General features: G+C 32.8%; 3 protein-coding genes across 4 annotated transcripts in view; all 3 read left to right on the top strand.

Moving 5' to 3' along the window:
* LOC140436525 (uncharacterized) overlaps positions 1–19,109 on the top strand; it is a 100,025-nt gene that overhangs the window by 52,406 nt on the left and 28,510 nt on the right. For both annotated transcript variants that reach the window (XM_072525411.1, XM_072525410.1), the window contains exons 12-15: positions 2,097–2,467; positions 5,708–5,884; positions 6,131–6,369; positions 9,858–10,128. In XM_072525411.1, coding sequence (XP_072381512.1) covers positions 2,097–2,467; positions 5,708–5,884; positions 6,131–6,369; positions 9,858–10,128 — 1,058 coding nt within the window. The remainder of the gene's footprint in view (positions 1–2,096; positions 2,468–5,707; positions 5,885–6,130; positions 6,370–9,857; positions 10,129–19,109) is intronic.
* On the top strand, positions 12,121–12,723 carry LOC140436527 (uncharacterized). The gene is made up of 2 exons (XM_072525415.1): positions 12,121–12,237; positions 12,345–12,723. The coding sequence occupies exons 1-2, from the start codon at positions 12,155–12,157 to the stop codon at positions 12,685–12,687; spliced, it is 426 nt and encodes a 141-aa protein (XP_072381516.1). The 5' UTR covers positions 12,121–12,154; the 3' UTR covers positions 12,688–12,723.
* Positions 14,190–14,802, top strand: LOC140436529 (uncharacterized). Its single transcript, XM_072525417.1, has 2 exons — positions 14,190–14,316; positions 14,424–14,802. Exons 1-2 carry the CDS (start codon positions 14,234–14,236, stop codon positions 14,764–14,766), a joined length of 426 nt encoding a protein of 141 aa, XP_072381518.1. The 5' UTR covers positions 14,190–14,233; the 3' UTR covers positions 14,767–14,802.

Raw genomic sequence — 19,109 nt, 5'->3', positions numbered from 1 at the left:
ATGGGACAATATGGCTCTTGGCGAACACCCATTTAAAAAAAAGTGACGCGCCACAAGACATATCTCTCGGGTGGTGTGGAAACTGTGGAAAATTTGTTTTAAAAAAATTTCATGGTGTAACTCTTTAAGGACGGGTCACGTCAAAAGACGTTTTAGCGTAACTTCCGCGACAGCCTGGTGGCATCAGTAAGCTTTCTGCAAAATTACTTGTTTTTTATAGCTTTTTGTTTGTGGCATTCTGTATTTTTAGGAGACTGTATGGAATAAGCCACAAAATATTTATTTATAGGTTTAATTTACTGATTTTTCGATCTCTATATAAAGACATCGTTTTCAAATATACAAGTGATAGTAATATTTATTTTTCTATGGCTTTTTGCTTGCCGTTCTGTATATTTAGAAATAATGTTGGGAATAAGTAACAATATATTTAGTTGAAATGTTTAATTTACTGACGTTTCGATCTCTATATAAAAAGATCGTTTTCAAATATTCAAATGATAGCAATATTTATTTTTCTGTGGCTTTTTGCTTGTGGCATTCCGTATTTTTAGGGTTTTTAGGGAGAATGTTGGAAATAAGCCACAATACATCTATTTACATGTTTATTTTACTGACGTTTCGATCTCTATTACAGAGACCGTTTTTAAAGTTAAGAAAAAAGAAAATAATCTAAGAATATATAAATACATAATAATAAACAAATAAAATAAATATAACTATAATTTATATCTTTGAAAACGGTCTTTGGATATAAAGATGGAAACTTCAGTAAAAACCTGCAGATAAATATATTGTGGCCTATTTTGAACAATAATATTTAAATAATTTAATATAATTAACGTTGAAATAAAAGTGAGTGTACGCCACTGGATTTTCATACGTCTTTTCCCCTTCTACGCCTTCAAACGATGACTCACTCTCCCAAATAGTGAAATTAGAGTTTAGCTCATTGATATTGACCAACAATATCCTTTGTAAAATGTTATAAGTCTTTTAAACAATACATTGCCGAAGATTTTATACGCATATGTTAACAGAGTAATGCCTCTATAGTTCTCACACTCCAATTGATCACCCTTTTTATGCAACGGACATATTATTCCCTATAGCGACTCTTCTGGTACCAATTCATTCTGCGATACAAGTACTATTAGTTTATGGATTGATGCAAAAAGTTGATCACCACCTTTTTTATACATTTCCGAATAAATTTAATCGATTCCTGGGGCTTTATTGTCTTTCGAGTTTTAGGATGGCATTTGACATTCCTTCTCTTGTTGAGTCTTCACTGTGTTGTTGACGTTGAAGATTCTGTTGATTGTCTATGTTGTAACCTCCTTCAATATCGTGTGTTTAGATGTTCGCTGAAATGTTGTACCCATCTGTTAAGAACAGAGAATTTATCATGTAGAATTTCACCGTTAGTGTCTTTATAAATTTTTAATCGTGGTTTAAATTCTCGACGGCTATTATTTAAGGATTTGTAGTATTTCCTCGTTTCATTTTTATCGAATAAACTTTGTATCTCATTGAGAGTGTTTTGTTCGTATTTCCTCTTCTTACGTCGATGGATACGTTTTTCCTCTCTTCTAAGACGTCTATACTCTGTTTTTTTTTATTTGTGGTCATTTCGCACTCATAACCAAACAAATGATTTCATTCTTCTGACTTGGTTTAGCCCAATATCTAATTCCGGTATTAAAAAATGGCTCGACAAATCCAAATATACTTCCTGATTTAACGTATTCTCTTGAGCACCCAGTGGTGGACACACTGTATATAATAAATATAATATAAAATATTTTTTGTATTATAAGCTCGGCATTCATTCAGTGCCGTATCGCCAGATGTTAGTTACCGCTAAATGTTAGTGCTATTCAGACAGATTTGCGCACGTCTTTGTTTCATTGCTACTATTTACTTCACGTATATCCGCTAAAGGCTTATTTGTAAACCCACAGAACGAAGCTTTCATCTTAATTGGCTTTTGCTGTATGTATAAACTGAAGCGGCAATTATATTATTGAAAATACCGAAAAACCAAAATTTTTGTGAATTATAACAATTTCCTAATTAATTCTATTATATTTTAGGTTAAATCCAGATCACATTCCTTTAAAGTATATCACACAGGGACGGTATTTTATTTCTCGGCCGAAGATCCAGACACGCTCCAATCATGGATAGACCTAATTAAAACAGCTACACTAGTAAATGATAATCAAAAAAACCAGGAATCTAGTCTTTATTCGGAAACCGACGAATCGGATACCGAAAGGCTAAAGATTCCCGTAGAGAAATCGGATTCTCTGAAAAAATTTGGGTCGCTGAAGAAATTTACTTCGAAAAAATCCAGCTCAGATGCTAGTCCCAGTGGAAGTACCAGTCTTGATAGGAAATGGTTTTTTAATAAGTCCAGTAGTCATAGGAAAGATTCCGTACCAGTACCTACAGCCCAGTTTCGGTAAGTATATCTATCTATAACTAAAAATAGTATTATTCTGATAACCTCATCGTTTTTAACTATGTCACCTTTATGACTGGCTCTGAAACTTTAGTCCATCGATGTCTATTTAACTTTACATTAATTTGTTTCGTGACTATTGAGATGAGGAAGGCAGCTAGCGGAATTTTCAAATCCTATTTCATTAACTATATGTTGGCAAAAGTAAAGACTCAAAGGTCGACCACTTTCGGAGTTTGCACTATATACCTCACCATCAATGTCAATAATAGTAGATATATAAAGCTGGTTATGGCTCATTTTTCAAGATGGCGGCTGTCTAGCTTACGTGGCCTCATGTCTCAATCGGGTGTTGTCGGGTATCTTCGGGTCGTGATCGTTTTCCAAGATGGCGGTTGTGTCCGAACGTAAGCCGACGTATCCTCGTGTCTCAAGATCACGCCCTCCGAGCAATGGTGTAACATGTAACGCCTCCCTTGCAAACGAACCCTCACCCCACCCAAATGGTGACATTGGGGGGGGGGGTGAGGGGTTGACAAATTTTTTTGTCAAACAAATACTCCCACACGAAAAACAACACACATTTAGAGTATATATAATGTTAACATATTTAAAAATCGCAAATTACTGAGAAATCACTAGAGTATAATAGACCAGCATTTCTGTCTGATTGACCTAAAGAAAGCGTTTGATAGAGTAAGACTCAAAGATGTAATCCATCTTATGTATAATAGACAAGTTCCAGTATAAAAACTTGAAGAGCTACAGACATTGGTGAATAAGATAGCAGACTGCAGCGAAGAATATGGACTATCTTTGAACATAAAGAAAACTAAATTTATGGTAATATCGAAATCAACACAAAATGTCCAAAATTTATATTTACACAATGAAATTATCGATCGAGTTAGCAAATACAAATATTTAGCACTTTTATAAATGAAGACAACGATAGCTCAGCAGAAATCAAAATAAGAATAGAAAAAGCCAGATCCATATTCACTAAAATGAAGAGAGTGTTCTGCGGAAGAGATTTGAGCCTTTGAGCCGGAAATGAAACTTCGCCTGATGAGATGTTACGTACTTTCTGTGCTGTTCTATGGAATGGAGTCATGGACGTTGAAAAATATTGATACCAAAAAATTAGAGGCATTTGAACTGTGGATGTATCGCAGAATCCTGAGAATATCATGGACCGAGAGAGTCACAAATGTCGAGGTCTTGAGAAGAATGAATAAAGAAAAGGAAATCATATTTACGATCAAAAAACGAAAACTGCAATACTTGGGACACATTACAAGAGGCGAAAGATATGAACTGCTTCGAATAATTATGCAAGGAAAAATAGCAGGAAAAAGGTCCATAGGAAGAAGACGAAACTCCTGGCTAAAGAATCTACGAAAATGGTATAGCTGTAGCAGCAACGAATTGTTTCGGTCAGCAGTTTCGAAAATACGTATAGCCCTGATGATCGCCAACCTTCGGAACGAAGATGGCACTTGAAGAAGAAGAAGTATAAAAACTATCGAAAACATCCACCAAAACAACAAAATGAAAGTCAGATTAGATGGACAACTTACAGAACCTATAGAAATAGGCAGCGCAATAAGATAAGGGGATTCATTGAGCCAAATGTTCTTCAATTTGATCATGGATGAAATCATCAAAAGCGTTAACAAAGGAAGAGGATACAGAATGGGAAACAAAGAAATAAAAATACTCTGTTACGCAGACGACCCAATATTGATAGCCCAAAATGAATATAGTCTGCAAAGACTGGTCCACAGATTTAACATAAGAGCAAAACAATTTAATATGACAATCTCATATCAGAAAATTAAAAGAATAGTAGTCAGCAAAGAACAAACCAGATGTAAAATAGAAATTGATGGCATCAGTATTGAACAAGTAATGGAAATAAAATACCTGGCAATTACACTGTCTAGCTCTGGAGACCTGGACAAAGAAGTGAGAGATCAAATACAAAAAGCAAATAGACTGGCAGGATGCCTTACTAACAGTATATGGCGAAACAGACTCATTAACTGAGATGAAGTCAATAAGACAAATAATGACATATGCCTCAGAAACAAGACCCGACACAGCCACAACGCAAAGGCCACTGGAAACGGCAGAGAAGAGAGTACTGAGAAGAATTACAGGAAATACGCTGAGAGATACGAAAGAGAATTGAAGACATTAGAAGAAAATGTAACGTACAGTGTATAAATGAATGGACACAAAATAGAAAAAAAGAATGGAATAACCACATAAGCAGAATGGAGGAGACCCATGTCGGTAAAATAGCAAGATATGAGTCGCCAATCGGCAGAAGAAGTATCGGACGACCGCGCAAAAGATGGAGTGACAACCTTCCATAGAGGTAGTAATCCGCCAATGAACAAGCAGAATTGCTTATAAAGTGGAAGAAGAAGAAGAACATTTAAAAATGATCTTCGATATCCCGATACACTTTTCAGCCAAAATCCCATTTAATTAGTTGTGTGGAAATGATGATGGACTATGACGTAAATGTGGTCTGATTGTAAGACTGAAATAGGTATTAAATTTAGACTGCTCCTTTGAGTTTTCCCTAATAGTAAAAGTTTAAATTTCATTGCTTGTGCTTCGGTTATTTCCCACAGTTATGAGACTAGGATCTCCCTTATTTTCTTCTTGATCTTTATATACATTTATAAAAAAAATACTATATCGATCTTTCGACGCATTATTTGGAGTCTTCATCTTAGTCAGATCACGTCAGTACTACACTTTACTAGTCAACTGAATTTTAACGCACATTACAAAGCACCAAGTTTTGATAGAGATTTAAAACAATAATTGAATACATATTTATTATAAAAATTAATAAACGAGAAAACAGAGATAAAAAAATCTTAAATTTATACTTATTCGTTATAAAAAGTGTCTTAAAATTAAAAACTAAATAATTCAAAAACCCAGTGAGAAAAAGCTAACTGTAATAACGTAAATATGACAATTATACATGAATTTATCTGCTTCCTAAAAGGTAGCACACAATAATAAAATGAAAGTGTTTTAAAAAAGCATTTTAAACTGTTTAAAATTGTACATTTTTTTAGGTAACCAGTTACTTGCCATGTGGTTGATTTCAATTTATTAAGTTGATCATTATATTACTTGAGTCTTTAGGCGCAAAGCACAAAAAGTACATTCTGTTAATTATTTTGAAACTATTTAATGTTTTTGTTTTTTCAGATCTTACAGAAAGATCCGCACAAATGACAGTCAATCCAGTGTTACCACAGGTAATTTTACCTCCCACGTTCAATTATTTGGATCGCAAAATCTTGCCAATCCACAAAATGTTAGTGTTCCTAATCTGTCGATGGAAAGTATTAGGCCTGAGCTTTGTCGGGAACTTCCAAAATGCAGGTGAGTGTTCAGTTTATTGTTAAAAGTATCACTTTAGAAATGCTTGAATTTTTCAATCTGTCATTGCATATGCTATACATCGTTAATTATGGGAGCTCACTAGAACTTTCAATGTAGCACTATAGGTAGCTAAGTGGCCAGATTATATTAACGTCTTCAATTCTTTAAACATATCCTTGCTATCCGGCTCAAAGGATCAATATGCTGTTATATTTAATATCATTTGTTTAAATTAATATTTTTTAGGCCGAAACCAGTAAACTACATGCACGCTAGCAATCCAAGTCTTTGTAATGTCAGTTCCGATTACGCTTCCTCAAATTACAATAAAAGTCAGTTCAAAATGGCGAGTGAGAGCTTGGCGGGGTTTGTAACTCTCGAACAACTGATGATACGACAAACAGAAGAGAGGAAAATGAATCCACATCACATTTTTGAAGAAGTTAATAGGAATATGCAGTTGGCGAAACCCGATGTAGTTTACGGTGAGTGTTTGGGACTATATATATTTCTCACTCATCGAAAAAATGTGACAAATGTGATCTTGGTTCTTCTAAAATCATTAAGAATGTCCTGAGACAAGAGATATACAGTGTAGGTAAAACTTTATGGTCGGTATGGTAGAATTTAACAGGATATCTAACACAGATATAAAATCATATTTTCAGCGAATAGACAAAGAAAACAAATATATTACCCCTTGGTCTCCCCTCCCCATTTTTTAGACACGCCCATTAACGAACGTCTTGCGAATTTCCGATCCAGCTTAGCTTATACGCGACAGGGTTGCCTTATTACATATTTGAATTAAAACATTGAATTGATTTAAAAAATTGGCGATCAGTGGTGCGGTTATATTGCCATTCAAAACTTAATGATGATATTAAAAATGAAACATTAATTGACACAAATACTGGTCCAAAATTTCTAAAATCCATGAAACATTTACAGATTCGCATTTTTATTTGACGAAATTGTAACCCAATTTTGAATAATATAAGATAATTTTGGCAACATCGCCATTCGTCGAGACGAGAGAAGCCATCTGTCGACAGCTATGTATTTCTTTTTGGAGGTAACTTTGTAAGTGTAAAGATAAGAAATAATTATGCCGACTGTTTATACAACAGAAAAACGGGTACAAATAATAAAATGGTACTTTGGGGGTAATTCAGTACAAGAAACTATCAATTTATTTATTATGGCTTTTGAAAATAGGCCAACACCTATAGAAAAAACTGTATTAGCCATTATTCATCAATTTGAAAAGTTTGGCTGTACTAATGACAGGTGTATAAAATGTTGCCCATCAGATCGACCTCGCGAAAAGAAAATTTCTCAAGAACGAGAAATTAGAGAAATTCAAGTTTGTGCATTGGCTGAAGCGACGCCGTGTTCAAGTAAACAAATTGCCGATGAAGTTGATTTGAATGCAAAAACAGTGAGGAATATTTTGAAAAGAAACAACTACCATTGTTATAAAGTGCAGACAACTCAAGAAATATTTCCTGATGATAAATTTAAACGGATGCAATTTTGTGAAATTATAATGGAGAAATGCAATGCAAATAATAATTTTTTAAAAAATATTTCGTTTACAGATGAGTCCTCCTTCACAATTCACAAGAAACATAATTCATCCGCTGTACGTTATTGGTCTCGGGAGAATAAGCATTTGAGTGTGTCTGTGCGTACGCAGTATCCACAAAAGTTGAATGTTTGGACTGGAATTTTTGGGAGACCATATTATTTTTCCTTTTTTCATTGAAGGCAATTTAAACGCAGTCAAATATCTCCAATTACTGCAAAATCAAATTATTCCTGCACTTCAACGTCTTCAAATTAACTTCAACGAAATTTGGTTTCAACAAGACGGCTGTCCTGCACATAATGCAAAAGTCGTTAAAGACTATTTATCGTTAATTTTTGCTGAACGTGTCATTTGTACAGACGGTACAATAAAATGGCCCCCTCGGTCACCTGAGTTAGCTCCTCTAGATTTTTATTTTTGGGGGATGCTAAAAACAAAATTGTACAGGCATGAGTTCGAGCGAGCCACCAACTTGGAGGAACTAAAGGAAAAGATAATCCAACTTAGCCAAAACATATCGGCAGATGAACTCAACGCCATGAGGAATGCTTTGTATAATAGATTTGGTTACTGTTTGTTACAACTTGGTGGTCTGTTTGAACATTTAATTACCTAAGAATTTGGTTTAGAATTTCTAATTGTTTGGAGTTATTTTAATTTAAACAGTAGTGTTGGAATTATTTTTTATTTGATTTTATTTTTATAGAACAAATTTTATACTAATTTTATCTTTTTTTGTTTCATTTTTATAGAACTAATTCTTATTTTCATACTTAATACCTCCAAAAAATCTTAACGAAAATAGTTTCAAAGATATTATTTGGAAAATACCAAATAATGTCTTATTTTTAATTAAAAGACGTAAATTTTTCGTCCAGTTTAAATTTAATACAATACACCTGCTCCCTCATAATGCTTTACTAATACTGACCTACTGGACTGTGTTTATCTATTATGCTTTATGAAAGAACAACTTACTACCGTGATTACGCATGACATATTATCACTCCTGTTCTGTAGAGATGAGCGTTGAATCACCGAACTGTTTTATTTCACCGTTTATTTGTCGTTAACGAATCTACGTTTTCTCACTGGGAAGCCGACTAGTTTTGAAGCTGAAATCTTTATTGATAATTCGTTAAAGGATTTATTTATTTTAAATATTCAATTAAGAAGTCTTTTTCTTAGTTAAAATCATTTACCTAGTACAAGCGTAATAATTGTATTTTCAAAAAATGAACATTTGTAGAAGATGCAGCTTTTATGCTCGACTTTCTGAATTTTGCAATGATCGATTATTTTTAATTTGAAATATTAACACATTGGAGCCCCCGATTCACGTTTTATATAATTCAGCAAACTAAATTTTTATTTGGAGTTGGTGTTTTGTCTAACGTAAATGTGAATTTATTCTGTGAGTACTAAATATTTACTATATTAACTAATCGTGTGTTTAACATGTCTGCGCGTAAAGATGTTAGTATTTTATGGCATCACTTTGAGAAAGACATTAACAGTGAGAAGGCTGTATGCAAATTTTGCAAAGAAAAACTTAGTTCTAAATCAACTACAACAAATTTGAAAAGCTGTTGAAAGTATTTCAGTATTTTTCTTTGATTCAAGAAAGCATGTTTGTTTATGTATTCGCTTAAATATTTTAATTATTAGTTTTTCAACTTGTTACTTGTTTACGAAAAGCAGTTCAGTTTCATTAACGATAAAACGTCAACGACTGACCTCTACTGTTTTTCTCGTTAGAGAACTACGAAGACAGTTTGTAGATCAACGTCTTTATTTTAGAGCTCGACGTTGCCAAATAATTTTGTAAGAAGGTTTTTTATTGTGGTTTGATATTTCAATTTATTATTTTTATTGCGAATAAGGCACAATGTGACTTTAAAATAAGCTTATTTTGATGTTTAGATTTCCAATTCGGAAATCGTACTTAAAATACGAAACATTAATAAATTTTATTTACATAAAACGATTTCCGAAGTGGAAATCAAAATGTTAAATTAAACTTATTGTAAAGAAAAATTGTGGCAAATTTAAAATAATTAACAGTAAGCTGCCATTTAAATCAATTCGCCCAAATTTGATTATCTTAGAATGTTGTTAAAATGCCAAAAAGACAACAGGTCAAATAAAACCAATAAGTTTGGCAATGTTGAACTTCTCCTCTTTCTTAGTTCCACTAATGCTATTTCGTCGATATAATGGGCTGACCTAATATACCTCTCTCTTTTTAAATAGGTGTTTCTCACTCCATCTCACGTAAGCTACATACCGACCATAAAGTTTTAACTACATTGTATGAGGGCAAACGATATGTATTAATACATATCGACGAAAAACCTATTTTAAATGTTTAAAATATTTCAGGTGAAGTTCCAATCCGTCCCAGAAACTACGAAGAACAATCAGACATTTCCTCTTCCAGTTCCAAGACGCGTACGTCGTCTTCCAGTGAAAAGAATAATAGCAGTAGTTCGTGTTTTGGGAAACGTTTAGGATCGCTGAAGAAAAATCACAATAAGGTTGATGATGATTTCGAGAACAAAATTTCAACATATCCAAAAATTACCAAAGCGTGCGATCAAAAATTGAATAGATCTCTTCCAAGAACGCACAAAATTCAAGATAAATATTGCAGGTAAGAAAAATCCATTTCTTCTCCGAATTTGTTCTCATTGCACTGCTATTTCCCACTGTAGGATCACTACGATCATAACGTAGTTTATCAAACACACATTTTTACATGTGTTTAAAATTAGGAGAATGCATTGATAATAGGTTGCCATTCAAATAGAAGCCACCAATATTTTTAATTCAATTAATAGTAATTAGTTTTTGACAAAATATTTTGTCTCGTTCATTTATTTTTTAAATAAAATACGCTGATTATGACGTATTTGCATGTTTGTATATCAAATTCAAGCTAATTTTTTTCTTAATGTGATGATATAAGGTTGCCTGAGAAAAAATGGTCGAAAATTAGGGATGCCAGCTGTTAAAAACGCTAGGTACCAAACATATGTGTTATGATATCATTTATGTACAATTCGTCGTATACCAGTTTTATCAAAATCGTCCATTTTGTCCAGTATGGTTTTTCTGGGCTTGTTGTTTTTCGGTGAAGAAAATCCTTCTTTACTTCCCTAATAATTCTGTACACAGAAGCTTAACCTACTCGTTACATGCACATAATTTTGACCGCTTTTTTGGAGTAAATTTCTCCGCAGAATCTGTAGAACTCGATATTGTTTGTAAAACTATAAACTAGGCCGCAAAACTGTAAACAGTGTAAAAAAATGTTTAGCATACGAGTGGTCACCTTCTTACTGAATATAAAAGCAGACTATAAGAAGTATAAACACGCAATAAGTTCGATTAAACGCGCCAATATGTGCAATCACCACGAAAGCTATTTATGAACTGAACTAAAATCTGAAATTCTCAGTTGCTTGCGCCGCTTGTATGGCCGGTACTTATTGTTTGGGCGCGCTATCTCTTCTCGTTGGATAGACCTTAGACTCGGCAATAAACTGGTCCTCTTTAGTGGCGCAGTCAGAGATATAATTCAACAGGCTCTGAGTATCGTTACAGAATCGACCTCAAATAAATGCTTTTAAAACATAAATTTGAATTTACAGGGTGACTCACACAAGCCTAACTAAGTCCAAAAGCTTTATTTTATCGGAGCACCCTGTATATTTTTATAAGTTTAAAAGCTTCTTAACAACCTGCTCTCAACGAACTATACCATGTAAGGTCTATTATGAATATTACAAGGTGAAATGAAACTGGTGATACCGGATGGATAATCATTTCAAACCATAAGGTACTTTAGGGATAAATTACCTTTTCATGAAGACATTTTCCACAAGATGGTTGGCAGAGGGGTAGAGAAAACACTCGACCCAGACTGTACGGTTATACCCGGTACACGGACGGGCCTAAAACGGCAGAAGGGTCGTATTAGTGGATATTGCATTTCTATTCAACTTAACTTAATTTTATTATTACTATACTTAATTCACTCCAGACTACAATGTTGCCGATACTTGAAAATTTCTTTATGTATAAGTAATATATACAAAGTTGGTTTAATTCATTAGTGAAGTCTTCATTAAAATAATAAGCACCTACCTAGTTAATTAATGTATATATTTTTTAAAACTATTTTTATATTATGTTTCTCAGAGTGTCATTGACTAACGATTAAATACTAATATTTTCATAATATAATAGGAATTTTAGGAAATATATCTGACAACAGGAGGCGTGTTTATGTTGGGAAATTGTGTCTCTATAAAATATACAATAAATAGAATTACTTACAGCCTTATCTACGTCAGGTTATAAGATAGAGAATATAATAGAAAATGTCCTGATATACTTTGCATTGATTCGCCATATTGCTGACGTTGTATGACTATTCTTGTATAATCCGGGCTTCGTTATATTGGCGCACAGTGCAGGTAATTTTACGTTACACTGCGCCCGCGCTTCTGTTGATGTTGTCACCTATATGGATGACGTGGTGTTACCTTACGCGCGCGCTTTTGGTAAGTGATTTGCCGCGTAAACTAGCGTATATAACAGCGGAATCTGCGCGCTGTAGTCAGTTCATTTTGTGCTTTGAAGTGATTAAGAGTTATTATCAAGTAGTGTTCGAAATGTTTCGTTTATTACCAGTGATTGCTGCATCCTGCTTCCAGTTGACGGCGCTTCCCATGGAAATGTGGTCTAATATTTTAAGGTAAGTGTTTATTATTTTTTTATTATTTATTTTTTGTTGTTATATTGATATTTATTTTTTTAATTATACTTTTAATTTGTATACTGATATACTTTTTTATATTTCAGATTGTTGGATCCATTGTCTTTATTGGCAACTGCAAGATCAGATCCCAGATTCAAGAGTATTTGTCTTGGTGACAGCGTATTAAGAAATAATCTCCGGGATGCTTTGGAGATTGAAAGACGCCAGGCCGAAGAAATTATCCGGAATCCGGCAAAATCAATAATTATTTCCAGAGAGGATAGCAAAAGAGTATTTGCAGCTAATGTTTCCAAGAAGATCACCAGGAAATCTGTAAATTTAAAACACAGTTTGGAGGTACTCAAGAAAAAACCGATGAAAACAGAAAATAAAAAGAAAAACCATTGTCTATCCGCTGTTAAGAAAGTTTTTAATTGTAGAATTTAAGTTTAGTTTGTAATAAATAGTTTTTGTGTAATAAAATTTTAGTTTTTTAAGAATAAACTACAGATTATGAAAAATTAATTTGACGTTTAGTTGGGAGCGATTTTCGAATATGAATTTTTTTGCAATGCGCGATTTAATTTTTGTAAATGACCAGAAAAGCTATATATTTTTTAATTTTTGTAATAAAGAACATTTTAATCTCTTTAGTTTTTATAATAAGATCTTTTTAAAGATAAACTACAAAGACGTTTTCAAATAATGATATTATTTTGTAATGCGTTCTTTTGTAGACATAATATTTTTGATATTATGTTAATCAAAATTATACTTAAATTTTGTGTTTGCGAAACCTGTGCATTTATTTTAAAGGGTATCTGAAAAAAATGTTAGCCAGAAACTTATGAAAAATGTGGGTTTAAAATCAACATATTATATTGGATTTATAACGTGGTGGTGAATGCAACAGTTACATAGACATCACTGATATAATAAGGTACAAAGATTGCTTGACTTAATATCACTTTTGGCTATTGTGGGCATACCAACGGCAGCAAGGCTCTACTGGATATACATTCTTAGCACATAGTTATAAGTCGAGAAGTGCATATAGACTACGAGAAAACCTGAGCAACGTAACGGTTGCATCAGGACATAGTACCATAATAAATGAAACTGGTGATACCGGATGGATAATCATTTCAAACCATAAGGTACTTTAGGGATAAATTACCTTTTCATGAAGACATTTTCCACAAGATGGTTGGCAGAGGGGTAGAGAAAACACTCGACCCAGACTGTACGGTTATACCCGGTACACGGACGGGCCTAAAACGGCAGAAGGGTCGTATTAGTGGATATTGCATTTCTATTCAACTTAACTTAATTTTATTATTACTATACTTAATTCACTCCAGACTACAATGTTGCCGATACTTGAAAATTTCTTTATGTATAAGTAATATATACAAAGTTGGTTTAATTCATTAGTGAAGTCTTCATTAAAATAATAAGCACCTACCTAGTTAATTAATGTATATATTTTTTAAAACTATTTTTATATTATGTTTCTCAGAGTGTCATTGACTAACGATTAAATACTAATATTTTCATAATATAATAGGAATTTTAGGAAATATATCTGACAACAGGAGGCGTGTTTATGTTGGAAAATTGTGTCTCTATAAAATATACAATAAATAGAATTACTTACAGCCTTATCTACGTCAGGTTATAAGATAGAGAATATAATAGAAAATGTCATGATATACTTTGCATTGATTCGCCATATTGCTGACGTTGTATGACTATTCTTGTATAATCCGGGCTTTGTTATATTGGCGCACAGTGCAGGTAATTTTACGTTACACTGCGCGCGCGCTTCTGTTGATGTTGTCACATATATGGATGACGTGGTGTTACCTTCCGCGCGCGCTTTTGGTAAGTGATTTGCCGCGTAAACTAGCGTATATAAGCGGAATCTGCGCGCTGTAGTCAGTTCAGTTTGTGCTTTGAAGTGATTAAGAGTTATTATCAAGTAGTGTTCGAAATGTTTCGTTTATTACCAGTGATTGCTGCATCCTGCTTCCAGTTGACGGCGCTTCCCATGGAAATGTGGTCTAATATTTTAAGGTAAGTGTTTATTATTTTTTTATTATTTATTTTTTGTTGTTATATTGATATTTATTTTTTTAATTATACTTTTAATTTGTATACTGATATACTTTTTTATATTTCAGATTGTTGGATCCATTGTCTTTATTGGCAACTGCAAGATCTGATCCCAGATTCAAGAGTATTTGTCTTGGTGACAGCGTATTAAGAAATAATCTCCGGGATGCTTTGGAGATTGAAAGACGCCAGGCCGAAGAAATTATCCGGAATCCGGCAAAATCAATAATTATTTCCAGAGAGGATAGCAAAAGAGTATTTGCAGCTAATGTTTCCAAGAAGATCACCAGGAAATCTGTAAATTTAAAACACAGTTTGGAGGTACTCAAGAAAAAACCGATGAAAACAGAAAATAAAAAGAAAAACCATTGTCTATCCGCTGTTAAGAAAGTTTTTAATTGTAGAATTTAAGTTTAGTTTGTAATAAATAGTTTTTGTGTAATAAAATTTTAGTTTTTTAAGAATAAACTACAGATTATGAAAAATTAATTTGACGTTTAGTTGGGGGCGATTTTCGAATATGAATTTTTTTGCAATGCGCGATTTAATTTTTGTAAATGACCAGAAAAACTATATATTTTTTAATTTTTGTAATAAAGAACATTTTAATCTCTTTAGTTTTTATAATAAGATCTTTTTAAAGATAAACTACAAAGACGTTTTCAAATAATGATATTATTTTGTAATGCGTTCTTTTGTAGACATAATATTTTTGATATTATGTTAATCAAAATTATACTTAAATTTTGTGTTTGCGAAACCTGTGCATTTATTTTAAAGGGTATCTGAAAAAAATGTTAGCCAGAAACTTATGAAAAATGTGGGTTTAAAATCAACATATTATATTGGATTTATAACGTGGTGGTGAATGCAACAGTTACATAGACATCACTGATATAATAAGGTACAAAGATTGCTTGACTTAATATCACTTTTGGCTATTGTGGGCATACCAACGGCAGCAAGGCTCTACTGGATATACATTCTTAGCACATAGTTATAAGTCGAGAAGTGCATATAGACTACGAGAAAACCTGAGCAACGTAACGGTTGCATCAGGACATATTACCATAATAAATGAAACTGGTGATACCGGATGGATAATCATTTCAAACCATAAGGTACTTTAGGGATAAATTACCTTTTCATGAAGACATTTTCCACAAGATGGTTGGCAGAGGGGTAGAGAAAACACTCGACCCAGACTGTACGGTTATACCCGGTACACGGACGGGCCTAAAACGGCAGAAGGGTCGTATTAGTGGATATTGCATTTCTATTCAACTTAACTTAATTTTATTATTACTATACTTAATTCACTCCAGACTACAATGTTGCCGATACTTGAAAATTTCTTTATGTATAAGTAATATATACAAAGTTGGTTTAATTCATTAGTGAAGTCTTCATTAAAATAATAAGCACCTACCTAGTTAATTAATGTATATATTTTTTAAAACTATTTTTATATTATGTTTCTCAGAGTGTCATTGACTAACGATTAAATACTAATATTTTCATAATATAATAGGAATTTTAGGAAATATATCTGACAACAGGAGGCGTGTTTATGTTGGAAAATTGTGTCTCAATAAAATATACAATAAATAGAATTACTTACAGCCTTATCTACGTCAGGTTATAAGATAGAGAATATAATAGAAAATGTCATGATATACTTTGCATTGATTCGCCATATTGCTGACGTTGTATGACTATTCTTGTATAATCCGGGCTTTGTTATATTGGCGCACAGTGCAGGTAATTTTACGTTACACTGCGCGCGCGCTTCTGTTGATGTTGTCACCTATATGGATGACGTGGTGTTACCTTCCGCGCGCGCTTTTGGTAAGTGATTTGCCGCGTAAACTAGCGTATATAACAGCGGAATCTGCGCGCTGTAGTCAGTTCAGTTTGTGCTTTGAAGTGATTAAGAGTTATTATCAAGTAGTGTTCGAAATGTTTCGTTTATTACCAGTGATTGCTGCATCCTGCTTCCAGTTGACGGCGCTTCCCATGGAAATGTGGTCTAATATTTTAAGGTAAGTGTTTATTATTTTTTTAATATTTATTTTTTGTTGTTATATTGATATTTATTTTTTTAATTATACTTTTAATTTGTATACTGATATACTTTTTTATATTTCAGATTGTTGGATCCATTGTCTTTATTGGCAACTGCAAGATCAGATTCAAGAGTATTTGTCTTGGTGACAGCGTATTAACAAATAATCTCCGGGATGCTTTGGAGATTGAAAGACGCCAGGCCGAAGAAATTATCCAGAATCCGGCAAAATCAATAATTATTTCCAGAGAGGATAGAGGCAAAAGAGTATTTGCAGCTAATGTTTCCAAGAAGATCACCAGGAAATCTGTAAATTTAAAACACAGTTTGGAGGTACTCAAGAAAAAACCGATGAAAACAGAAAATAAAAAGAAAAACCATTGTCTATCCGCTGTTAAGAAAGTTTTTAATTGTAGAATTTAAGTTTAGTTTGTAATAAATAGTTTTTATGTAATAAAATTTTAGTTTTTTAAGAATAAACTACAGATTATGAAAAATTAATTTGACGTTTAGTTGGGAGCGATTTTCGAATATGAATTTTTTTGCAATGCGCGATTTAATTTTTGTAAATGACCAGAAAAGCTATATATTTTTTAATTTTTGTAATAAAGAACATTTTAATCTCTTTAGTTTTTATAATAAGATCTTTTTAAAGATAAACTACAAAGACGTTTTCAAATAATGATATTATTTTGTAATGCGTTCTTTTGTAGACATAATATTTTTGATATTATGTTAATCAAAATTATACTTAAATTTTGTGTTTGCGAAACCTGTGCATTTATTTTAAAGGGTATCTGAAAAAAATGTTAGCCAGAAACTTATGAAAAATGTGGGTTTAAAATCAACATATTATATTGGATTTATAACGTGGTGGTGAATGCAACAGTTACATAGACATCACTGATATAATAAGGTACAAAGATTGCTTGACTTAATATCACTTTTGGCTATTGTGGGCATACCAACGGCAGCAAGGCTCTACTGGATATACATTCTTAGCACATAGTTATAAGTCGAGAAGTGCATATAGACTACGAGAAAACCTGAGCAACGTAACGGTTGCATCAGGACATAGTACCATAATAAATGAAACTGGTGATACCGGATGGATAATCATTTCAAACCATAAGGTACTTTAGGGATAAATTACCTTTTCATGAAGACATTTTCCACAAGATGGTTGGCAGAGGGGTAGAGAAAACACTCGACCCAGACTGTACGGTTATACCCGGTACACGGACGGGCCTAAAACGGCAGAAGGGTCGTATTAGTGGATATTGCATTTCTATTCAACTTAACTTAATTTTATTATTACTATACTTAATTCACTCCAGACTACAATGTTGCCGATACTTGAAAATTTCTTTATGTATAAGTAATATATACAAAGTTGGTTTAATTCATTAGTGAAGTCTTCATTAAAATAATAAGCACCTACCTAGTTAATTAATGTATATATTTTTTAAAACTATTTTTATATTATGTTTCTCAGAGTGTCATTGACTAACGATTAAATACTAATATTTTCATAATATAATAGGAATTTTAGGAAATATATGTGACAACAGGAGGCGTGTTTATGTTGGAAAATTGTGTCTGAATAAAATATACAATAAATAGAATTACTTACAGCCTTATCTACGTCAGGTTATAAGATAGATAATATAATAGAAAATGTCCTGATATACTTTGCATTGATTCGTTATATTGCTGACGTTGTATGACTATTCTTGTATAATCCGGGCATTGTTATATTGGCGCACAGTGCAGGTAATTTTACGTTACACTGCGCGCGCGCGCTTCTGTTGATGTTGTCACCTATATGGATGACGTGGTGTTACCTTCCGCGCGTGCTTTTGGTAAGTGATTTGCCGCGTAAACTAGCGTATATAACAGCGGAATCTGCGCGCTGTAGTCAGTTCAGTTTGTGCTCTGAAGTGATTAAGAGTTATTATCGTTCGAAATGTTTCGTTTATTACCAGTGATTGCTGCATCCTGCTTCCAGTTGACGGCGCTTCCCATGGAAATGTGGTCTAATATTTTAAGGTAAGTGTTTATTATTTTTTTATTATTTATTTTTTGTTGTTATATTGATATTTATTTTTTTAATTATACTTTTAATTTGTATACTGATATACTTTTTTATATTTCAGATTGTTGGATCCATTGTCTTTATTGGCAACTGCAAGATCAGATTCAAGAGTATTTGTCTTGGTGACAGCGTATTAAGAAATAATCTCCGGGATGCTTTGGAGATTGAAAGACGCCAGGCCGAAGAAATTATCCGGAATCCGGCAAAGTCAATAATTATTTCCAGAGAGGATAGCAAAAGAGTATTTGCAGCTAATGTTTCCAAGAAGATCACCAGGAAATCTGTAAATTTAAAACACAGTTTGGAGGTACTCAAGAAAAAACCGATGAAAACAGAAAATAAAAAGAAAAACCATTGTCTATCCGCTGTTAAGAAAGTTTTTAATTGTAGAATTTAAGTTTAGTTTGTAATAAATAGTTTTTGTGTAATAAAATTTTAGTTTTTTAAGAATAAACTACAGATTATGAAAAATTAATTTGACGTTTAGTTGGGAGCGATTTTCGAATATGAATTTTTTTGCAATGCGCGATTTAATTTTTGTAAATGACCAGAAAAACTATATATTTTTTAATTTTTGTAATAAAGAACATTTTA

This window comes from Diabrotica undecimpunctata, chromosome 3 (assembly GCF_040954645.1).
Source record: "Diabrotica undecimpunctata isolate CICGRU chromosome 3, icDiaUnde3, whole genome shotgun sequence".
Taxonomy (NCBI): Eukaryota; Metazoa; Arthropoda; class Insecta; order Coleoptera; family Chrysomelidae; genus Diabrotica; species Diabrotica undecimpunctata.
This window is presented reverse-complemented; position numbering and strand designations above follow the sequence as displayed.